Source organism: Bos taurus, chromosome 26 (assembly GCF_002263795.3).
Source record: "Bos taurus isolate L1 Dominette 01449 registration number 42190680 breed Hereford chromosome 26, ARS-UCD2.0, whole genome shotgun sequence".
In the NCBI taxonomy this organism is placed as follows: domain Eukaryota; kingdom Metazoa; phylum Chordata; class Mammalia; order Artiodactyla; family Bovidae; genus Bos; species Bos taurus.
The window spans coordinates 23,449,628-23,468,857 of NC_037353.1; the positions used below are offsets into that span (position 1 = coordinate 23,449,628).

The 19,230-nt window shown below is 45.9% G+C and overlaps 1 protein-coding gene across 1 annotated transcript; it reads right to left on the reverse strand.

The window, feature by feature from the left end:
* Positions 1–832: 832 nt before the first annotated feature.
* Positions 833–7,041, reverse strand: CYP17A1 (cytochrome P450 family 17 subfamily A member 1). Its single transcript, NM_174304.3, has 8 exons — positions 6,694–7,041; positions 4,953–5,091; positions 4,523–4,752; positions 3,513–3,599; positions 2,895–3,110; positions 2,415–2,584; positions 1,776–1,879; positions 833–1,266 (listed from the first exon to the last, which is right to left on the reverse strand). The coding sequence occupies exons 1-8, from the start codon at positions 6,988–6,990 to the stop codon at positions 980–982; spliced, it is 1,530 nt and encodes a 509-aa protein (NP_776729.1). The 5' UTR covers positions 6,991–7,041; the 3' UTR covers positions 833–979.
* Positions 7,042–19,230: the final 12,189 nt, after the last annotated feature.

Here is a 19,230-nt window from a genome sequence, read left to right on the forward strand (position 1 = left end):
GGTGGAGCTCGAGGCCATGTACAACTGTAACCCTATCTGATATGGCCCCAGGATTTTCAGAAGCTGGAAATCAGAATTTCTGTATGAATCCTTTTCATTTTAAGATGTTGACAGTTAATTTCATTTTTTTTTTATTGTAAAACAAAGGTACCACGTGGACGTAGAACTCAGTAGTGGGCCCTTTGTGGCCCATGGGTGAGCAGTTTGCAATCCCTGCTTTCAAACAGGAGGGGCAGATACAGCTAATACAGAACGCAGGGACTTGCCCTCCTGACCAGCTGTGGAGACATTATAGTAGAACTGCCTTCCTGCTCTCTGAGTCCCACTTGCTTTGTCACATGCTCCCTGCTATTTTGTCCCTCAGATTTGCACCAGCCCTTGCTGAAGAAGGCATACTTCTCGGTGCATTTATTCTATGGCAGAAGAAGCCAGTGATGAGGGATTGCCAGGATACCTCAAGGGAGAACTTTTTTCCTCGTAAGTGTCCAGGGGTGAGAGAGTGGCAGGTTAACCCAGTGTCCTGAGCCTCTTCCCTGCTGCTCCCTCAGCGGGGGGCACCTCTGCCCAGTCTCATGCTACCCCAACCTTTCATTCACAGCAGCCACCCCCACCTTGGCCATTCCCCTCACATCATCAGCAACCAGTATAACTGACTCCAAAGCACTTATGAGTCTCTGGAATGTTCATTTGTCAGCCCTCACTAGAATTTTAAGTTTCACGAGGCCAAGGAGCCTGAGGTCCAAGGACAGTGAGTGAGCGGCACATAGTAGGTGGTCCATAAAATACTTGTTGAAAGAAACGAGTGAACAAATGAATGAGCTGCTCAGATGCCTTTGGAGAAAGAAACTGTTTTATGCACATCACTGCCAGGGCTGCAGGCTGGGAAAGAAGGCAGAGTGGGCGGGGAGGAAGAAGGAATGGTGGGAGAGGGTGGGGGAGCTCCTCTAATTCTGTGCGGTGGGGGTCACATAGGGTGGAGTCATGGGGTGCTACCCTCAGCCTGGGCTTCCTTCCAGGCCTGGCGCACCTCGATCTTCACCTTGAAAGGTTTGATCTGCAAGACGAGACTGGCATGGCCCTCCAGAGAAGGTAGCTTCCCATCATCCGGGATCTCCAGGTTGAACCTCTGCAGCAGCCGGGACATGAAGAGGAAGAGCTCCTGGCGGGCTAGCATCTCACCTACGCAGGAGCGGGGTCCTGCTCCAAAGGGCAAGTAGCTTAATGATGGCGAGATGAGTTGCGTCCCCGTGGGGTCCAAGAAGCGCTCTGCAGACACGGGGAGGCGTCAGCCAGGGGCCAGGGTCAGTGTCAGTAGAGGAGTAGGGGGAGGACAAGGCCCTGCCTGGGGAGCCCCAGTCTGAGAAGGTGGACAGCCTTATTTGGGTGGGGGGGGGGGGCGGCAATCTTAGGAGAGATAAATGCCCTGCTCTCAGGTAGCCCTTAATCACACAGAGAAGATGGAATATTCAGGAAGGATGAAAAGGTGTATTAAACATGAAAATGGCACCATCCCACAGGAGAGGGGGCTGACTTCACAGGAGACATATGCCTATGGGCCTTCTCAGAAGAGGAGGCTGCAGTTGGTGGAAGGAGAGTGGGGAACCCAGCTGTGAAGAATCTGGGTAAGTGTAGGGTAGGCTAGGGGTGTCAACAGGTCCATGTAGTGGGAGTCAGGAGTCTTCTAGCAGGAAGATTGGCAGAAGGGAAGCAATGCTGGAGAGGTGGGCACAGAGGGGGCTGTGTGGCTGGCGGGGCAGGACAGAACAGGGACTCACCGGGCATGAACAGGTCGGGATGCTGCCACTCCTTCTCACTGTGATGCAGTGCCCACAGGTTGACCACAACGTCTGTGCCTTTGTCAATGGTAAGGTCGCCAATGCTGCTCCAGAGAGGGAGAGGAAAAGAGGGTCTGGAGTATCGTTCTTCCCCACCTTCTCTGCCCCAAGTCTCCGTGGTCACTACCCTGGGGAAAAGAGTCCTTTGCTCCCTCATGCCCGCTCCCTCATGCCCACTCCCTCATGCCCACTCCTGCATCTTCTCCTCAGCTTCTGCCAGATTGAATATGAATCCAGCCCTCTCTTCCTGAGTAGCACTTAGGATCAACACTTGTGGGTCTGTTAGGGCCTGTGGGTGTGCATATTGAGCTGGTGTGTGTGTGCATGAGTGCGTGTGTGTGTGTGTTGCGGCTTTTGGATTGGGTAGGAGCACGTGTCTCCCAGGCAGCGGGCAGCTTCTGAGGGAGGTCAGGTCGATGGGTCAGTGGGTGTCAGTGGGTAGGAGACACACTGGTCAGTAGGTCGTGGGTACGATGATCAGTTGTCAGTGGTTGACTGTAGGTTGACCAGCCAGCTGGAAGGGTCAGATGCTGGGGGAGGGACCAGGAGGGTTGGGTGTTCCTGGGAGGGAAGGCACACCTGGAGTCAATGACAGCCTTGTGGGGGATCAGCGTAGGGGCCACAGGCCGGATTCGGAGCACTTCTCTGATGGTCGCCTCCAGCAGGACAAGGCGGTTCCGGTCACTGATGGTTGGGGTGCGATTGAAACCTATAATCTGGTCAATGTCATCCTGGATCCTCTTCTTCAACTGGGGGCCAGAACAGGGTGAATGTTACCAGGATGTATCAGCCCAGGAGGAGCAAGGGCTTAGAAGAACCTACTGTCACACCCAGAAGGGCAAGACCCTTCCCAGAGGTGGCTCTACAACCCTGGCTTTGCTTGCAGAAGATGGGGCAGCTCCAGCCAAAGGACAGAGCCAACCACTGCTTGGGTAAAGGGTCCAGCCCAATCATCCTGCAAAGAAGTCCCGAGGTATGGACTCTCCCTTTCCCTGGAGCAGAGGTGAGTGTGCCTGGGGTCAGGAGTGCTTGGGAAGGCTCGGGTAGAGAGAAACTCACCGAAGGATGGTGTAGCAGGTAGGCCACGATCCACTTTATCACAGACGTGGTGGTCTCCACACCAGCCCCGAAGATGTCCCCTATAGTAGCGAGCATGTGTCTATTTGAAAGCAGCTTTGAATCCTGGTCTGGGCCAGCATTGTTATTGTCTGCATTCACCTTGGCTTGGATCAGTATGTGCAGCAAGTTAGTGATGGAATCACTGCTGAAGTTCTCCTGGTTGGGTGAGATTGGGAGACGATGAAGAGAAAGGAGCCCCATCTGCAACCCCTGCCATACTCTCACCCAGACTGTAGACACAAAGGCTTCTCCCACTTGGAAATGAGGGAGTGGAGTGAGGCTAGTCAGGACCCATGAACTGGTGGAAGTGGAAAAAGCACTGGGCCCTCTTTAAATTTGCAGGGTGGATGGGTCCCTTCAGGGTCCTCTGCAGTTCCTCACTTCTCTACTCCTATTTATTTATTTTTATATTTATTATTAAGTCAGGATTATTGAGCACCGACTCTATGGCAGGCTCGCGGCTAGGTGCTGGAGCTCCTACACTGTCCAAAATGGACCCTACCCTGCTCTCCTGCCACTTTCCACCTGACTCGTCATCTCTTCTGCTCCATCACCTACCTGACATTTTTCAAGGATTTCATTCAGCAATTCATTTCGCGTTTGAACACAACCCTTCATCTTTTCCATGGCTTTGCTGGGGAAAATCTGCAAAGTGGAAATGTTAGATTCTCCCTGGCCATCCCTGGTGAGTTCCCACTCTAACCTCAACCTTCAGCCAGAATGGAAAGCAGGACAGGGACCCAGAATGGGACCATCGGTGACAACCAGGACAATTCCAAACAAGGGAGAAAGGAGTCACCTCCCCTCCCCCTTCAATCAAACGTCTAGCACTGACGGAGACTTCATTCAGGTAACACAGACTTGCGGAGAAGGCAATGGCTCCCCACTCCAGTACTCTTGCCTGGAGAATCCCAGGGACGGGGGAGCCTGGTAGCTGCGGTCTATGGGGTCACAGAGTTGGACACAACTGAAGTGACTTAGCATAGCATAGCATAGCATAACATAACACAGACTTGAGTCTCATGGCATGATTAAGTTCTTTAACTTTTTGAAGCCTGTATTTTCATCTGCATGGGGATAATAAACCCACTTCCAAAGGGAATGCATGACTAATGCATGTGGAGCTTTGGGACTGGCACATGGCATTTCCCAGGTGCTCAGCGGGTAAAGACTCTGCCTGCAATGCAGGAGACGTGGGTTCAATCCCTAGGTTGGGAAGGTGCCCTGTAGAAGGAAATGGCAACCCATTCCAGTATTCTTGCTTTGGAAATCCCATGGACAGAGGAGTCGGGTGGGTAACAGTTGTGGGGTCTCAAGAGTCAGACACGACTGAGTGAGTAAACAACAACACCAACAACGTTATCATGAGTAATAAAACCCATAATTTAAAAGCTAAACCTATTTCTGTAGAGAAGCAGCAAGATTTTGAAGAGTCAGAGGAGGTAGAGGTCACTGTAATTGAGGTCGTCAGAAAAAAATGAGGTTTGGAGTGAACCGTAAGAGGAAAGAACTGGGTATACGATCAGGGTCTGCTGAGGTCTGCCCATAGGACCTGGCCCCATCCTCACCTTCAGCACAGGGAATATGTCTAACAGAACTTCCTTGCTCAGAACCTCCAGGATGCCATCATTGACATTTTGTATGGCCTTCAGGGCAGGATCCTCATTCTTGAAGGAGAAGTTGAAGCAGATAAAGCTGATTATGTTGGTCACCGCCAGAGAGAGAGGCTCGGACAGATCTATGGCCTCTCCATGCTGGGTGGCCAGGAAATCACAGAGCACATTGGCTTCCTGATTAACTGGGGAGAGAGAGGGGTGTGAGGGCGGGAGTTGAGTCATCCCTTCACCGCCATCTCGACCAGTTCCATCTGAATCGAAGAGAGCAGATGTCCAGCAGATGGCAGTGGTAGCCAAGAAAATGTGGAATGGAGGTACCAGAACCCTCTCCCTCCCCAACCCTCTGCAGGTTCCTTCAGCCCAGGGCCAGCCAGGCACTCACTGATCTTCTCTAACTTCAGGTTGCCATCCTTGAACAGGGCAAAGGCATTCAGTGCCAGCTTCCGATGCAGCTGCCAGTGGGCACCATGGTCGGCAAAGGCAATGCCCTTTTGGTTGTCTGACAGGATGTCTAGAGTGGCCTTTGGAAAGCAGAAAAGGACATAGGACTCAGACACCATCCACCTGCCCTCCCCGAGGGCAATGAGGCTGGTAGCTGTCGCGCAGCCTCCTTATAGAGCTCCCTGCTTCACTCCACCCTGACTGCAAGGCCTTGGCAGGACAGAACCTATGGCCTGATACTCCCAGTTCCAACAGAGAGACAGAGTAAGGCAAAAGAAGGAACCCTGAATTAGATTGTTCAGATCAATGACAGGGTGAGGCAGCTGTGATGGGATGGACTCTCTAAACTTGTAGGAGCAGAGATTGAGGACACACCAGGCCCCTACCCTTCCCTGGGTCCTCTGGGGATGGGAGCAGCTAAAGGCACAGCAGCTGAGCCCCCTTTAGTTCTCCCTTCCATTGCCAGCCGTGTGCCCAATACAGGCCCACATCGGGAGAGGCACATGTCTTGTCCACCCAGCCTAGACATGGGCCAAGCTGCTTCTGCCCAGAAGACCCCCAAAACTTTACAGGTTCCCCCAGACCTTCTGTCTTCTATCCCCGGATCTGCAGGCCCCATCAGACTAGCTGCCTCCTTCCTCTTTGCCCTGGAGAGAAGAAGCCCAGCAGAGATGGGAGAGGGTAGTTGGCCCAAGAACCAGGCCGACTGGCCCAAGCAAAGAAGAGTCAAGCCTTGGTCTGATCAAAGATGAGCAGCCAGGGGGCGTTGCCCAGGACATTCAGGGGAGTACCCTGCAGCCAGGTGCTGTGTTGGAGGCTGGCAGTGTTCCTGGATGAGTAGCTCCCACTCCCTTCTGCCCCCAGGAGTAAACAGAAAGCTCGACAGGTTGAATCTTCAGCGTCCTCCCCGAAAGTGCTTTCATAGGTCAGCTCCCCAGGGCTGGAGCAGCTTGAGGAAGCTCCAGGGAAATAGTGATCCCAGCCCTCCAAAAATCAGGGTACTTCCCCCTCACAACTTTTTGCGGAGGACAGGAATCACTAACCCGTTTTCCATGTGAACAGTGTTCATCAAGGCTAGTTATTGAGAACTTCCAGCACTGGGCTAAATGCTTTACAGATGCTCTTTCAGTGAATCATGAGAGCTCAGATTTCAGGCTCAGAGAGCTAGACTCTTGGGCTTTCCAAGTGGCTTAGATGATAAAGAACTTTTACACAATGGGTGAGACCTGGGTTCGATTCCCGGGTCAGGAGGATACCCCAGAGTAGGAAATGGTAACCCACTCTAGTATGCTTGCCTGGAGAAATCTGTGGAGAGAGGAGTGTTGTGGGCTAGTCCATGGGGTCACAAAGAGTTGGTCAAGACTCAACAGCTCACACTTTCACTTTTTCAGCTGGGAGAGATGATGTTGTAAGGGCTCCCTGACCCCCTCAAACCACCACTCCCACCCTGTCCCACCTCCAGAAACAGCCAGAAAATAAAGTCTTCCTTTAATTCTTCCTGCCTAGCTTAGAAGCTGGGTGAAGTCTGAGGGGTCGCTCCCCACCCACAGCCCCACCAGGCTGTTACTGGAAGAATCACAGGATTCTTCTGGAACTAGAAGGGGCATTGCAGGCATGGCCTTGGCTGAAGAGCTCAACGTGCCCAGGGGCTGGTGAGGGGAGGGGTCAGAGGCATTACTTACCACTTTGGGACGCCCAGAGAATTCCTTGCCCTTCTTGAGAAGCACCTCCCTGGCCAACTGGTGGTGTCCAATCATCACAGTCGTCTTGGAACCCAAACGAAAGGAATAGATGGGGCCATATTTTTCCTGCAGCTTGAAGAAGTTCTTGTGCTGCTGGCCACGTCTGGGGAGGAACGGCAGGCTGCCCACCAGGGGCAGGGATGGGAGGCTCCTGGGGTACTTGGCACCAGAGTGCTTGGTCTTGGGCCAAAATAAATAGGCGAGGGTGAGCAGAAAGACAGCCAGGAGCAGCCACATTGTGTCTGGGTGGCAGCAGTCAGGACAAAGAGCTGTGGAGTGGCTTCAGCCACCTTAGGGTGCAAGAAGGCCTTTTTAAGGGCTCCCCTGACCTTCTCCTTGACTTTATGTTAATGATCGCCTTGTGGAAGTTTATCTTGGAGCACAGCCAGGAGTCCTCTCCCAGAATGGGGAGGGGAGAGGAGAGGAGGCTTCTTTCAAGAGCTGGCTCCACACCAGGGCAAACCCCTAGGGGAGGGGCTAGGTAAGGGCACAGACAGCTAGTTCCTGTCCCTTGCTCACTGTCCATCAACGTCTCCAGAGTGGGCAGAAGCAAATGATATCTGGATCAGGAATCATGGCTCGGGACTCTCTGTATTACGAAATCACAATCAACAGATAGCTATCCAACTTTATCAGTTGAGGAAAGTGAGGCCTCCCAGGGTCAGGCTTGAATAAAGTCACACAGATAGTGATGACAAGAATCTAGTTCTCTTCATTCCACGTTTGCTGCTTTTGCCCGGGGGAGTGAAAGCCTTGGGTTGAGATCAGGGGCCCTATTGTCAGACGGGTTTAGCCTCAAATTCTAGCTTAACCCCTTTCTTGCTATATGACTTAAAAAGGTTTAGTATGTTAAAGTATACATAGCATGAAGTTTACCATTTTGAGTGTACAATTCAGTAACATTGAATATACTTCACAGTGTTGTACAGCCATCACCACTGTCTACTTCCAAAACTGTTTTCTTAACCCCAAACATAAAGTATATCCACGAAGCAATAACTCCCCCTTCGCCTCCCCCCAGGCCCTGGTAAACTCTAATCTGTCTCTGTGAATATGCCTATTTCACTTAAGTGGAATCATATAACATTTGGTCTTTTGTGACTGGCTTGTTTCACTAGGCGTAATGTTTTCAAGGTTCATCTACTTTGTAGCATACGTCAGAACTTCATTCATTTCCTAAATATTTGTTTATTTGGTTGTGCTGGGAGTTGGCTGCAGTACTCAAGATCTTTAGTCTTCATTGCAGCATGTGGGTTCTAGTTCCCTGGCCAGGGATTGAACCTGAGCCCCCTGCATTAGAGGTGTAGAATCTTAGCCACCGGACCACAAGGGAAGGCCCCTCCACTCCTTCTTATGACTGAACAATCTTCTAGTAAGCGGGTATGCCACCTTTCGTTTGTTCATCCTCAGTTGATGGACACTTAGGTTGTTTCCACTTTCGGCTACTGTGAATAATGCTGCTATGGACAGGGGTGTACACGTCCACAGCATGTACATAGTATCTATTTGGGTCCCTGTTTTCAGTTTTGGGGGTGGTAAATACGTGGAAGTGGAATCGCTGGGTCATATAGTAAGTCTATGGTTACTTACCTGTTTTAAGTTTCAGTTTCCTCCTCTATAATGGGAATAACAGTGGAATATACTTTTTTTTTTTAATGTTTAATGTTTATTTATTTTTAATCAGTTTATTTACTATTGACTGGATCCTCATGGTTGTGCAGACTTTCCTCTACTTGTGGGTCGCAGGGGCTACTTAGTTGCAGCGGGGAGGCTTCTCATTGCAGTGGCTTCTCTTGTGAACACAGGGGACTCAGGCTTCAGTAGTTGCTACATAGGGTAGTGGTTGCGGCTCCCGGGCTCTAGAGCACAGGCTCAGGAGTTGTGGTGCATGGGCTTAGTTGCTCCATGGCATGTGGGATCTTCCTGGATCAGGGATCAAAAGACTGTGTCTCCTGCATTGACAGGCGGATTCTTTACCACTGAGTCACCAGGGAAGCCCTGGAATATACTTCTTAAGGCTGTTGTGACTCACTAAGATAACGCATGTAAAAGTGCTGCCTGACATGAAGTGCATGCTGATTTGGTATTTACCGGAATCATTGTTGTGTCAAAATGGCCTTCCTCATTTTTCTGAGTTCTTATTAGTATATCTTCCTAACAAACAAAATCCTCATCTTCTGCTGTACACCTTCAGTGGCTCAATCAGTACTTATCAATGGTTTGATAATACCAGGTAAAGGCACAGTCACAAGAGAGTGTCAGTCATCACCAGGGTGACTCCTGGTGTCATTCATTGTAGAGGAGGTGGGTCCTCAGGCAAGTAACTGTGACCCACTGAGTGAGACTCACAAAGGTGAGAGATGGAATTTCTGCCCCTCTCTGGGGGTGATCTGCCAGTGTCTGTACTTTAAAGAGTATGGACTTGTATAAGGGCTGCTGGAATTAAGCAGGAAGGCAGCAGGTCAGGGAGCTCAGGATAAAGATGAATCCACAAGGCCTTGTAAAGCAAACTGTCTCGTTGCCCACTACTTCAACAGTTCAAACGTTGTTCAGACTTTTAGGGCCATTTGGAGCCAGAGGTATGAGCTGGAGTAGTCTTCATGAAAGCAAGGGGATTTGAGCTAAGCCTTGAAGGAGAAATTAGGATGACTTAATAGGCAGAGGCAGGGGGAGAGGGGAGGAGGGGCACTGTTGGAAGGGAGAGCAGCGGAGTCAAACACGTGGAAGCTAGAAGAGGCACAGTGTGTGAGATGGTTTTGATTGCAGACTTGAAGAGGGTGTGCCAGGGGCTGCTGCTGCTGCTGCTAAGTCGCTTTAGTCGTGTCCGACTCTGTGCAACCCCATAGAATCCTGTCCCTGGGATTCTCCAGGCAAGAATACTGGAGTGGGTTGCCATTTCCTTCTCCAATGCAAGAAAGAGAAAAGTGAAAGTGAAGTTGCTCAGTCATGTCCAACTCTTAGCGACCCCATGGACTGCAGCCTACCAGGCTCTTCCATCCATGGGATTCTCCAGGCAAGAGTACTGGAGTGGGGTGCCATTGCCTTCTCCGAGTGCCAGGGGCAGTCCCTGAGAAATAAGATCTGACAGGTGCATTGAATCAGGCTCTGGAGGCCTGAATTGGAAAGCTAGGGAGGGTGGGGAGCTAAGGACAGTTCCATAGCAGGAAAGCAACAGGGGCACAGTGGAGGGCGAATCTGGCCTCAGTGCTAGGCAGACTGGATGAAATCTTGTATAATGTTTGATAGCTGGGTGGGAAGTGGTGAGGCCTGTGATTCAAGCAGGGCCCTGAGTGGGGTCAACCAGCTGGTAGAGAAAAATGAAAGGACTTTCTGTCCCTCAGGCGAATGCCAAGGTAATTCTCTGATATTTCACATCCAAACACAAATAAGAAACAGGAATTTTTAAAAATTGTTGCTTCACATCCTTATCACTATACTATAAAAGTTATGCATGATAACTGCAAAAAATCTGGAGAATACAGATAGCTAAAAAATAAAAATTTCAAATATATTTTTTAACTTAATGATGCTATATACATTTTTTGGCATGGATAGTTTTCTATGTTATTAAAAACTTTTCTACATCATTATTTTTAATGGCTGCATATTATTTCATGGTCATATGTATTTAATATGTAGAGCATAGCTTAACTGACCCTGTTTTGTATTATTGGACATTTTAAGTTGTTTCTATTTTTGTCTTTGTTGTTGATATAAACAACACTAAGGAATAGCCTTGTGGTGAAAACTTTGGATATAACTGTTATATCTTCTTAGGATAGAATCCAAATAAGTGGAATTGTTGGTCAAAGGCTATGTATACATATTTTTAAAGACTCTGACAATTACTGAATTATTACTAGATGCATTATATTAGTAGATTTCTTAGTATTTTGCCATTCCTAGAATGCTAAGTTTATTCAGTCGTGTCCAACTCTGTGCAACCCTATGGATTATAGCCTGCCAGCCTCTGTCCATGGGATTCTCTAGGCAAGAATAATGGAGTGGGTTGCCATGCCCTCCTCCAGGGAATCTTCCCGATCCAGAGATCGAACCCATGCCTCTTATATCACCTACACTGGCAGACAAGTTCTTTACCACTAGCACCACCTGGGAAGCCCTAGAATAATACTAACTTATCCAAAGAATTGTCTTTTAATACAAATTCTCTTTGTAATTTACTTAGGATTTTCTTTCTGTTGCATCTCTAGTCATATGAAAAAATGGGTTGTAGTTTTCTTATTTATGGATTGTCAAGTTTTAGTATTGTGATTTTGCAATCTTTTTCTATGTCCTAAAGCAGATTAAATAACATGAGAATTATCTATTTTTTGAAGCTCTAAAGAAAGGTGACCGTGAGAACTGTTGGGCCCTACCACTTTTGGGGAGAGATAATTCTCTAACATTATTTTCCAGTTTCTTCAGTAATTATTGATCTCCTCAACTCTTTGAGACTTCCTGAGTCCCTTTGGCAATTAATATTTCTTAAATTTTTTTTTCTATTTTTTTCTTGACTTGTCAGAACTTTTATTAATCTTTTCAGTGAGTCTCTCCTTGGGTTTATTCATCAAGTCTTTGATTGTTGTGGTCTTATTTCATTCTCAGTGTGGATAAATGATCAATGCAAAACATGTATAACTTTATACTAGGATTCAGACTGAAAGCTTGTATGAATTCCGCTTCCCCTACATCCCTATTTTCCTTGTCAAAAAACATAAGACCCATTATCTACTAGAACTTATGACCTGAGAACTCTATCCTTAGGTGTATAACCACAGAATGTGTACATATAATCAAAAGGCATGTCTAAGAGTGCTAATAGCAGCACCGTTTATTATACTCCCAGACCAGGAAAAACCCAAAAATTTATGGATTGTAGAATGGATGAACTGTCATCTGTCATAAAGTGGGCTATCATATAGACATGAGAATGAATGAAGTGCAGCTCCATATACTAATATGTATGAACTGCCCAAACATAATCCTGAGTAAAGAAACCAGGCTTATAAGAATGCATCCTGTATAACTCTACTTATATAAAATTCAAAAACAGATCAAACTAGTCTATGGTTATAGGAGTCAGGATAGTGGTCATCCTTGCAGGATGGTTCATGGCTGAAAGGTGGGGATTCTGAGGGACAGGTGATGTTCTGCGTCTTGATCTGGTTTCTGGTAACACAGGGAAGTTCACTTGAAGTGGGACACCAATATTCATATGTAGCTTATACTTCAATGAAAAGTTTACTTTAAACATAACACTGTAAATCAACTATACTCCAATATAAAATAAAATTTTTTTCTTTTTTTTTAAATAAACAATTTTAAAGTAATAAAATATACATGAAGAAAAAATTTACTTTCAAAAGTTGGGGTGTCTATGGAGTTTGTGACCTCCTGAGATTGCATGCAACATTTACATGTACATAAGAGTCCCTTGGATGGCAAGGAGATCCAACCAGTCCATTCTAAAGGAGATCAGTCCTGGGATTTCTTTGGAAGGACTGATGGTAAAGCTGAAACTCCAATACTTTGGCCACCTCATGCGAAGAGTCGACTCATTGGAAAAGACTCTGATGCTGGGAGGGATTGGGGACAGGAGGAGAAGGGGACAACAGAGGATGAGATGGCTGGATGGCATCACCGACTTGATGGACATGAGTTTGGGTGAACCCCGGGAGTTGGTGATGGACAGGGAAGCCTGGCGTGCTGCGATTCATGGGGTCGCAAAGAGTCGGACACGACTGAGCAACTGAACTGAACTGAACTGATAAATATATATTTTTCTGGATTCATAGTTTGCAATAATTTCTTCCAACAGTGACTTCAACACTGACTCAGGGGTTCCTATCTCCTCACTGAGTCCTACCCTAATCTTGCTTTGTCAGTCTCCTCCTTCATGTATCCTCCCATCTCTTCTCTCCCTCTCTCCAAAAATGTCCCCCTGACTGCTCTGGTATTCTCTCTTTCTAGAACAAGCATACTTCCTTACTTTCCTTATTTTGTGATTCAATGTTTATATATATTTCAAAATGATGACCATGATATCTAATTGCAATATCTATCACCATACAAAGATAATACATATTTATTACCTAAATTCCTCACATTGTACATTTCATACTTGTGACATATATTTTGCAGCTAGAAGTTTATATTTCTTAATCTACCTTATCTACTTCTTTCCTCTTCCTACCCCCTTTCCCTCTGGCAACCACCTGCTTCTTCTCTGTACCTATAATCCTGTTTCTCTTATGTTATGCTTGTTCAATTGTTTTGTGTTTTAGGTTCCACAGGTAAGTGATAATAGTACCAAATTTGTCTTTCTCTGCCTGATTATTTCACTTGGCATAATACCCACTGGGTCCATCCATTATCCATTTCATTGCAAATGGCAAGATTTCATTCATTTTTTAAATGGCTGAGTAGTACTCCTTGTGTATGTATATATATATATATATCACAACTTCTTTGTCCATTCATCTATTGTTGGGCATTAGGTTGCTTCCATATCTTGGGTACTATAATAATGCTACAATGAACATAGGGCATGTATCTTTTCTAATTAGTCCTTTTGTTTTCTACAGATAAATTCCCAGGAGTGAAATTGCTGGATCTACAAGACCTTTTAGAACTAACACCCAAAAAAGATGTCCTTTTCATTATAGGGGACTGGAATGCAAAATTAGGAAGTCAAGAAACACCTGGAGTAACAGACAAATTTGGCTTTGGAGTACAGAATGAAGCAGGGCAAAGACTAATAGAGTTTTGCCAAGAAAACGCACTGGTCATAGCAAACACCCTCTTCCAACAGCACAAGAGAAGACTCTACACATGGACATCACCAGATGGTCAACACCAAAATCAGATTGATTATATTCTTCGCAGCCAGAGATGGAGAAGCTCTATACAGTCAACAAAAACAAGACTGGGAGCTGACTGTGTCTCAGATCATGAACTCCTTATTGCCAAATTCAGACTTAAATTGAAGAAAGTAGGGAAAACCACTAGACCATTCAGGTATGACCTAAATCAAATCCCTTATAATTATACAGTGGAAGTGAGAAATAGATTTAAGGGACCAGATCTGATAGATAGAGTGCCTGATAAACTATGGATGGAGGTTCATGACATTGTATAGGTGACAGGGATCAAGACCATCCCCATGGAAAAGAAATGCAAAAAGGCAAAATGGCTGTCTGGGGAGGCCTTACAAATAGTTGTGAAAAGAAGAGAAGAGAAAAGCAAAAGAGAAAAGGCAAGATATAAGCATCTGAATGCAGAGTTCCAAAGAATAGCAAGAAAAGATAAGAAAGCCTTCCTCAGCAATCAATGCAAAGAAATAGAGGGAAACAACAGAATGGGAAAGACTAGAGATCTCTTCAAGAAAATTAGAGATACCAAGGGAACATTTCATGCAAAGATGGGCTCGATAAAGGAAAGAAATGATATGGACCTAACAGAAGCAGAAGATATTAAGAAGAGGTGGCAAGAATACACAGAACTGTACAAAAAAGATCTTCACGACCAAGATAATCACAATGATATGATCACTCACCTAGAGCCAGACATCCTGGAATGTGAAGTCAAGTGGGCTTTGGAAAGCATCACTATGAACAAAGCTAGTGGAGGTGATGGAATTCCAGTTGAGCTATTTCAAATCCTGAAAGATAATGCTGTGAAAGTGCTGCACTCAATATGCCAGCACATTTGGAAAACTCAGCAGTGGCCACAGGACTGGAAAAGGTCAGTTTTCATTCCAATCCCAAAGAAAGGCAATGCCAAAGAGTGCTCAAACTACCGCACAATCGCAGTCATCTCACACGCTAGTAAAGTAATGCTCAAAATTCTCCAAGCCAGGCTTCAGCAGTACGTGAACCGTGAACTTCCAAATGTTCAAGCTGGTTTTAGAAAAGGCAGAGGAATCAGAGATCAAATTGCCAACATCCGCTGGATCATGGAAAAAGCAAGAGAGTTCCAGAAAAACATCTATTTCTGCTTTATTGACTATGCCAAAGCCTTTGTGTGGATCACAAGAAACTGTGGAAAATTATGAAAGAGTTGGGAATACCAGACCACCTGACCTGCCTCTTGAGAAACCTATATGCAGGTCAGGAAGCAACAGTTAGAATTGGACATGGAACAACAGACTGGTTCCAAAAAGGAAAAGGAGTTCGTCAAGACCGTATATTGTCACCCTGCTTATTTAACTTCTATGCAGAGTACATCATGAGAAACGCTGGGCTGGAAGAAACACAAGCTGGAATCAAGATTTCCTGGAGAAATATCAATAACCTCAGATGTGCATATGACACCACCCTTATGGCAGAAAATGAAGAGGAACTAAAAAGCCTCTTGATGAAAGTGAAAGAGGAGAGTGAAAAAGTTGGCTTAAAGCTCAACATTCAGAAAACGAAGATCATGGCATCTGGTCTCATCACTTCATGGGAAATAGATGGGAAACAGTGGAAACAGTGTCAGACTTTATTTTTGGGGGCTCCAAAATCACTGAGGATGGTGATTGCAGCCATGAAATTAAAAGACACTCCTTGGAAGGAAAGTTATGACCAACCTAGGTAGCATATTGAAAAGCAGAGACATTACTTTGCCAACAAAGGTCCGTCTAGTCAAGGCTATGGTTTTTCCAGTGGTCATGTATGAATGTGAGAGTTGGAGTGTGAAGAAAGCTGAGTGCTGAAGAATTGATGCTTTTGAATTGTGGTGTTGGAGAAGACTCTTGAGAGTCCCTTGGACTGCAAGGAGATCCAACCAGTCCATTCTAAAGGAGATCAGTCCTGGGTGTTCATGGAAGGACTGATGCTGAAGCTGAAACTCCAGTACTTTGGCCACCTCATGTGAAGAGCTGACTCATTGGAACAGACTCTGATGCTCAGAGGGATTAGGGGCAAGAGCAGAAGGGGATGACAGAGGATGAGATGGTTGGATGGCATCACCGACTCAATGGTCATGAGTTTGAGTGAACTCTGGTAGTTGGTGATGGACAGGGAGGCCTGGTGTGCTGCGATGCATGGGGTCGCAAAGAGTCAGACACAACTGAGCGACTGAACTGAACTGAACTGCATGGTAGTTCTAGTTTTAATTTTTTGAGTGACCTCCATATTGTTTTCCATAGTGGCTGTACCAATTTATGTTCCCACCAAGAGTGCACAAGGGTTTCCTTTTTCCACTAATATTTGTTATTTGTTGTCTTTTTGACAACAGCCATTCTAATGGATGTGAGTTGATACCCCTGCTCTCATTTTGAATGCAGATACCTTTTGTCCGGGTTGTTGTTTGACGTTCAGTCACTAAATTGCGTCCGACTCTTTGAGACCCTATGGACTGCAGCTCATACCAGGCTTCCCTGTCCTTCACTATCTCCCAGTGTCCAGGTAAAGCAATGAAACTGATACTATCTTGACTGCCCGCAGACTCCAGATCACCACACCTCCACCTCTGAGAGCGATTTCTTGCTCCTTTGCAGTTCCCAGTCTAGATTTTGGGCATGAGGTTTACATGATTCCTCTCTTCTTGCTGTAATCATACTGGACTTTACGGTCCTTGGGGGACAATCATTCAACTTCCCATCCTTACAGTTTCTTCACTTCAAATCCAAGGATTGTCATCCTTCCTTTCATTTCAATTACTCTGAATTTCAAGTCCCAAATTCAAGTCCCATTCTCCACCCCTTTCCTTTCATGCTTGGCAGATAATCTTTCCTTTTACTTAAGGAATCGGAGAACTTTAAGTTCTATGTCTCTTAATTTCCACTTTATCACTTCCTTTCTTCCATCTTAAATAATTGCTACTTCTGTTTCTAATCAATCTCTCTAAGATGTTGGCAAAATGATAATAACTTTATTGAGCATTTGCTGTGTATAATATGTGCTGTCTCATTTAATCCTTATTAAATGGTGCTATTAAATGGACTATAAAGAAAGCTGAGCACAGAAGAATTGATGCTTTTGAACTGTCATGTTAGAGAAGACCCTTGAGAGTCCCTTGGACTGCAAGGAGATCCAACCAGCCCATTCTAAAGGAGATCAGTCCTTGGTGTTCATGGAAGGACTGATGCTAAAGCTGAAACTCCAATACTTTGGCCACCTGATGTGAAGAGCTGACTCATTGGAAAAGACCCTGATGCTGGGAAAGATTGAGGGCAGGAGGAGAAGGGGACAACAGAGGATGAGATGGTTAGATGGCATCACTGACACAATGAACATGGGTTTGGGTGGACTGCGGGAGTTGGCGATGGACAGGGAGGCCTGGTGTCCTGTGATTCGTGGGGTCGCAAAGAGTTGGACACGACTGATCAACTGAGCTGAACTAAAATGGTTCTGTTATTTTCAATATCTCCAGCTGACTCATTGGAAAAGACTCTGAAGCTGGGAAAGATTGAAGGCAGGATGAGAAGGGGACAACAGAGGATGAGATGGATGGATGGCATTACCGATTCAATGGAAATGAGTTTGAGCAAGTTCTGGGAGTTGGTGATGGACAGGGAAGCCTGGCATGCAGCAATCCACGGGGTTGCAAAGAATCAGACACGACTGATCAACTGAACTGAACTAAAATGGTGCTATTATTATCAGCATCTCCATTTTACAGTTGAGACAGACATAAGGACTTGCTTGAGGGCAAATGACTAGTCAGCAGTGAAGCTGGAATTTAAGCAGTCTAGAACTCTTAGTCTTCAACTGCAGTGCTATTTTGCTTCTTATGATATTTTTCGGCTTGTTTGTTTTACAGTTGCTCAGTCATGTCCAACTCTTTGCAACCCGATGGACTAGAGCATGCCAGGCTTCCCTGTCCTTCACTATCTCCCAGAGTTTTCATCCTGTCTTCCCCTTCTCCAACTGCCTTCAGTCTTTCCTAGGACCAGGGTCTTTTCCAATGAGTTGGCTCTTCCCATCAGGTGCCCAAAGTATTGGAGCTTCAGCTTCAGCATCAATCCTTCCAATGAATATTCAGGATTGATTTCCTTTAGGTTTGACTGGTTTGATCTCCTTGCAGTCCAAGGGACTCTCAAGAGTCTTCTTCAGCACCACAATTTGAAAGCATCAGTTTTCTGGCACTCAGCCTTCTTTATGCTCTAGCTCTCACATCTATACATGACTACTGGAAAAAACATAACTTTGACTATACATACCTTTGTAGGCAAAGTGATGTCTTTGCTTTTTTTAATATGCTATCTTGATTTGTCATAGCTTTTCTTCCAAGAAGCAATTGTCTTTTAATTTCACGGCTGCAATCACCATCAACAGTGATTTTGGAGCCCAAGAAAATAGTCTGTACTGTTTCCGTTTCTTCCTCATCTATTTGCTGTGAAGGGATGGCACCAGATGTCATGATCTTCGTTTTTTGAATGTTGAGTTTTAAGCCAGCTTTTTCACTCTCCTCTTTCACCTTCGTCAAGGGACTCTTTAGTTCCTCTTCACTTTCTGCCATTTGGGTGGTGTCATTTGCATATCTGAGGTGGTTGATATTATATTTCTCCCAGCAATCTTGATTCCAGCTTGTGCTCCAGGAAGGCATTTTGCATGATATACTCTGCATATAAGTTAAATAAGCACGGTGACAATATACAGCCTTGACATATTCCTTTCCCAATTTTGAACCAGTCCATTCTATGTTCTGTGTCCATTTATAACTGTTGCTTCTTGACCTGCATACAGGTTTGTCAGGAGCCAGGTAAGGTGGTCTGGTATTCCCATCTCTTCCAGAATTCTCCACAGTTTGTTGTGATCCACAAGCTATGGTTTTTCCAGGAGTCATGTGTGGATGTGAGAGTTGGACCATAAAGAAGGCTGAGAGCCAGAAAATTGATGCTTTTGAACTGTGGTGCTGGAGAAGACTCTTGAGAGTCCCTTGGACTGCAAGGAGATCAAACCAGTCAATCCTAAAGGAAATCAACCCTGAATATTCATTGGAAGGACTGATGCTGAAGCTGAAGCTCCAATATTTTGGCCACCTGATGTGAAGAGCCGACTCATTATAAAAGACCCTGAAGCTGGGAAAGACTGAAGGCAGGAGGAGAAGAGGAAGACAGAGGATGAGACGGTTGGATGGCATCACTGACTCAATGGACATGAGTTTGAGCAAGCTCTAGGAGATGGTGAAGGACAGGGAAGACTGGTGTGCTGCAGTCCATGGGGGTCGCAAAGAGATATGACTGAGTGACTACACAATGACAACACAGTCAAAGGCTTTAGCGTAGTCAATGAATCAGAAGTAGACGTTTTCCTGGAATGCCCTTGCTTTTTCTATGATGCAGTAGATGTTGGCATTTTGATCTCTGGTTCCTCTGCCTTTTCTAAATCCAGCTTGTATATCTGGAAGTTCTCAGTTCATGTACTAGTAAAGCCCAGCTTGAAGGATTTTGAGCATTACCTTGCTAGCATGTGAAATGAGCACAATTGTGTGGTAGTTTGAACATTCCCTGGCACTGCTCTTCTTCGGGACTGGAATGAAAACTGACCT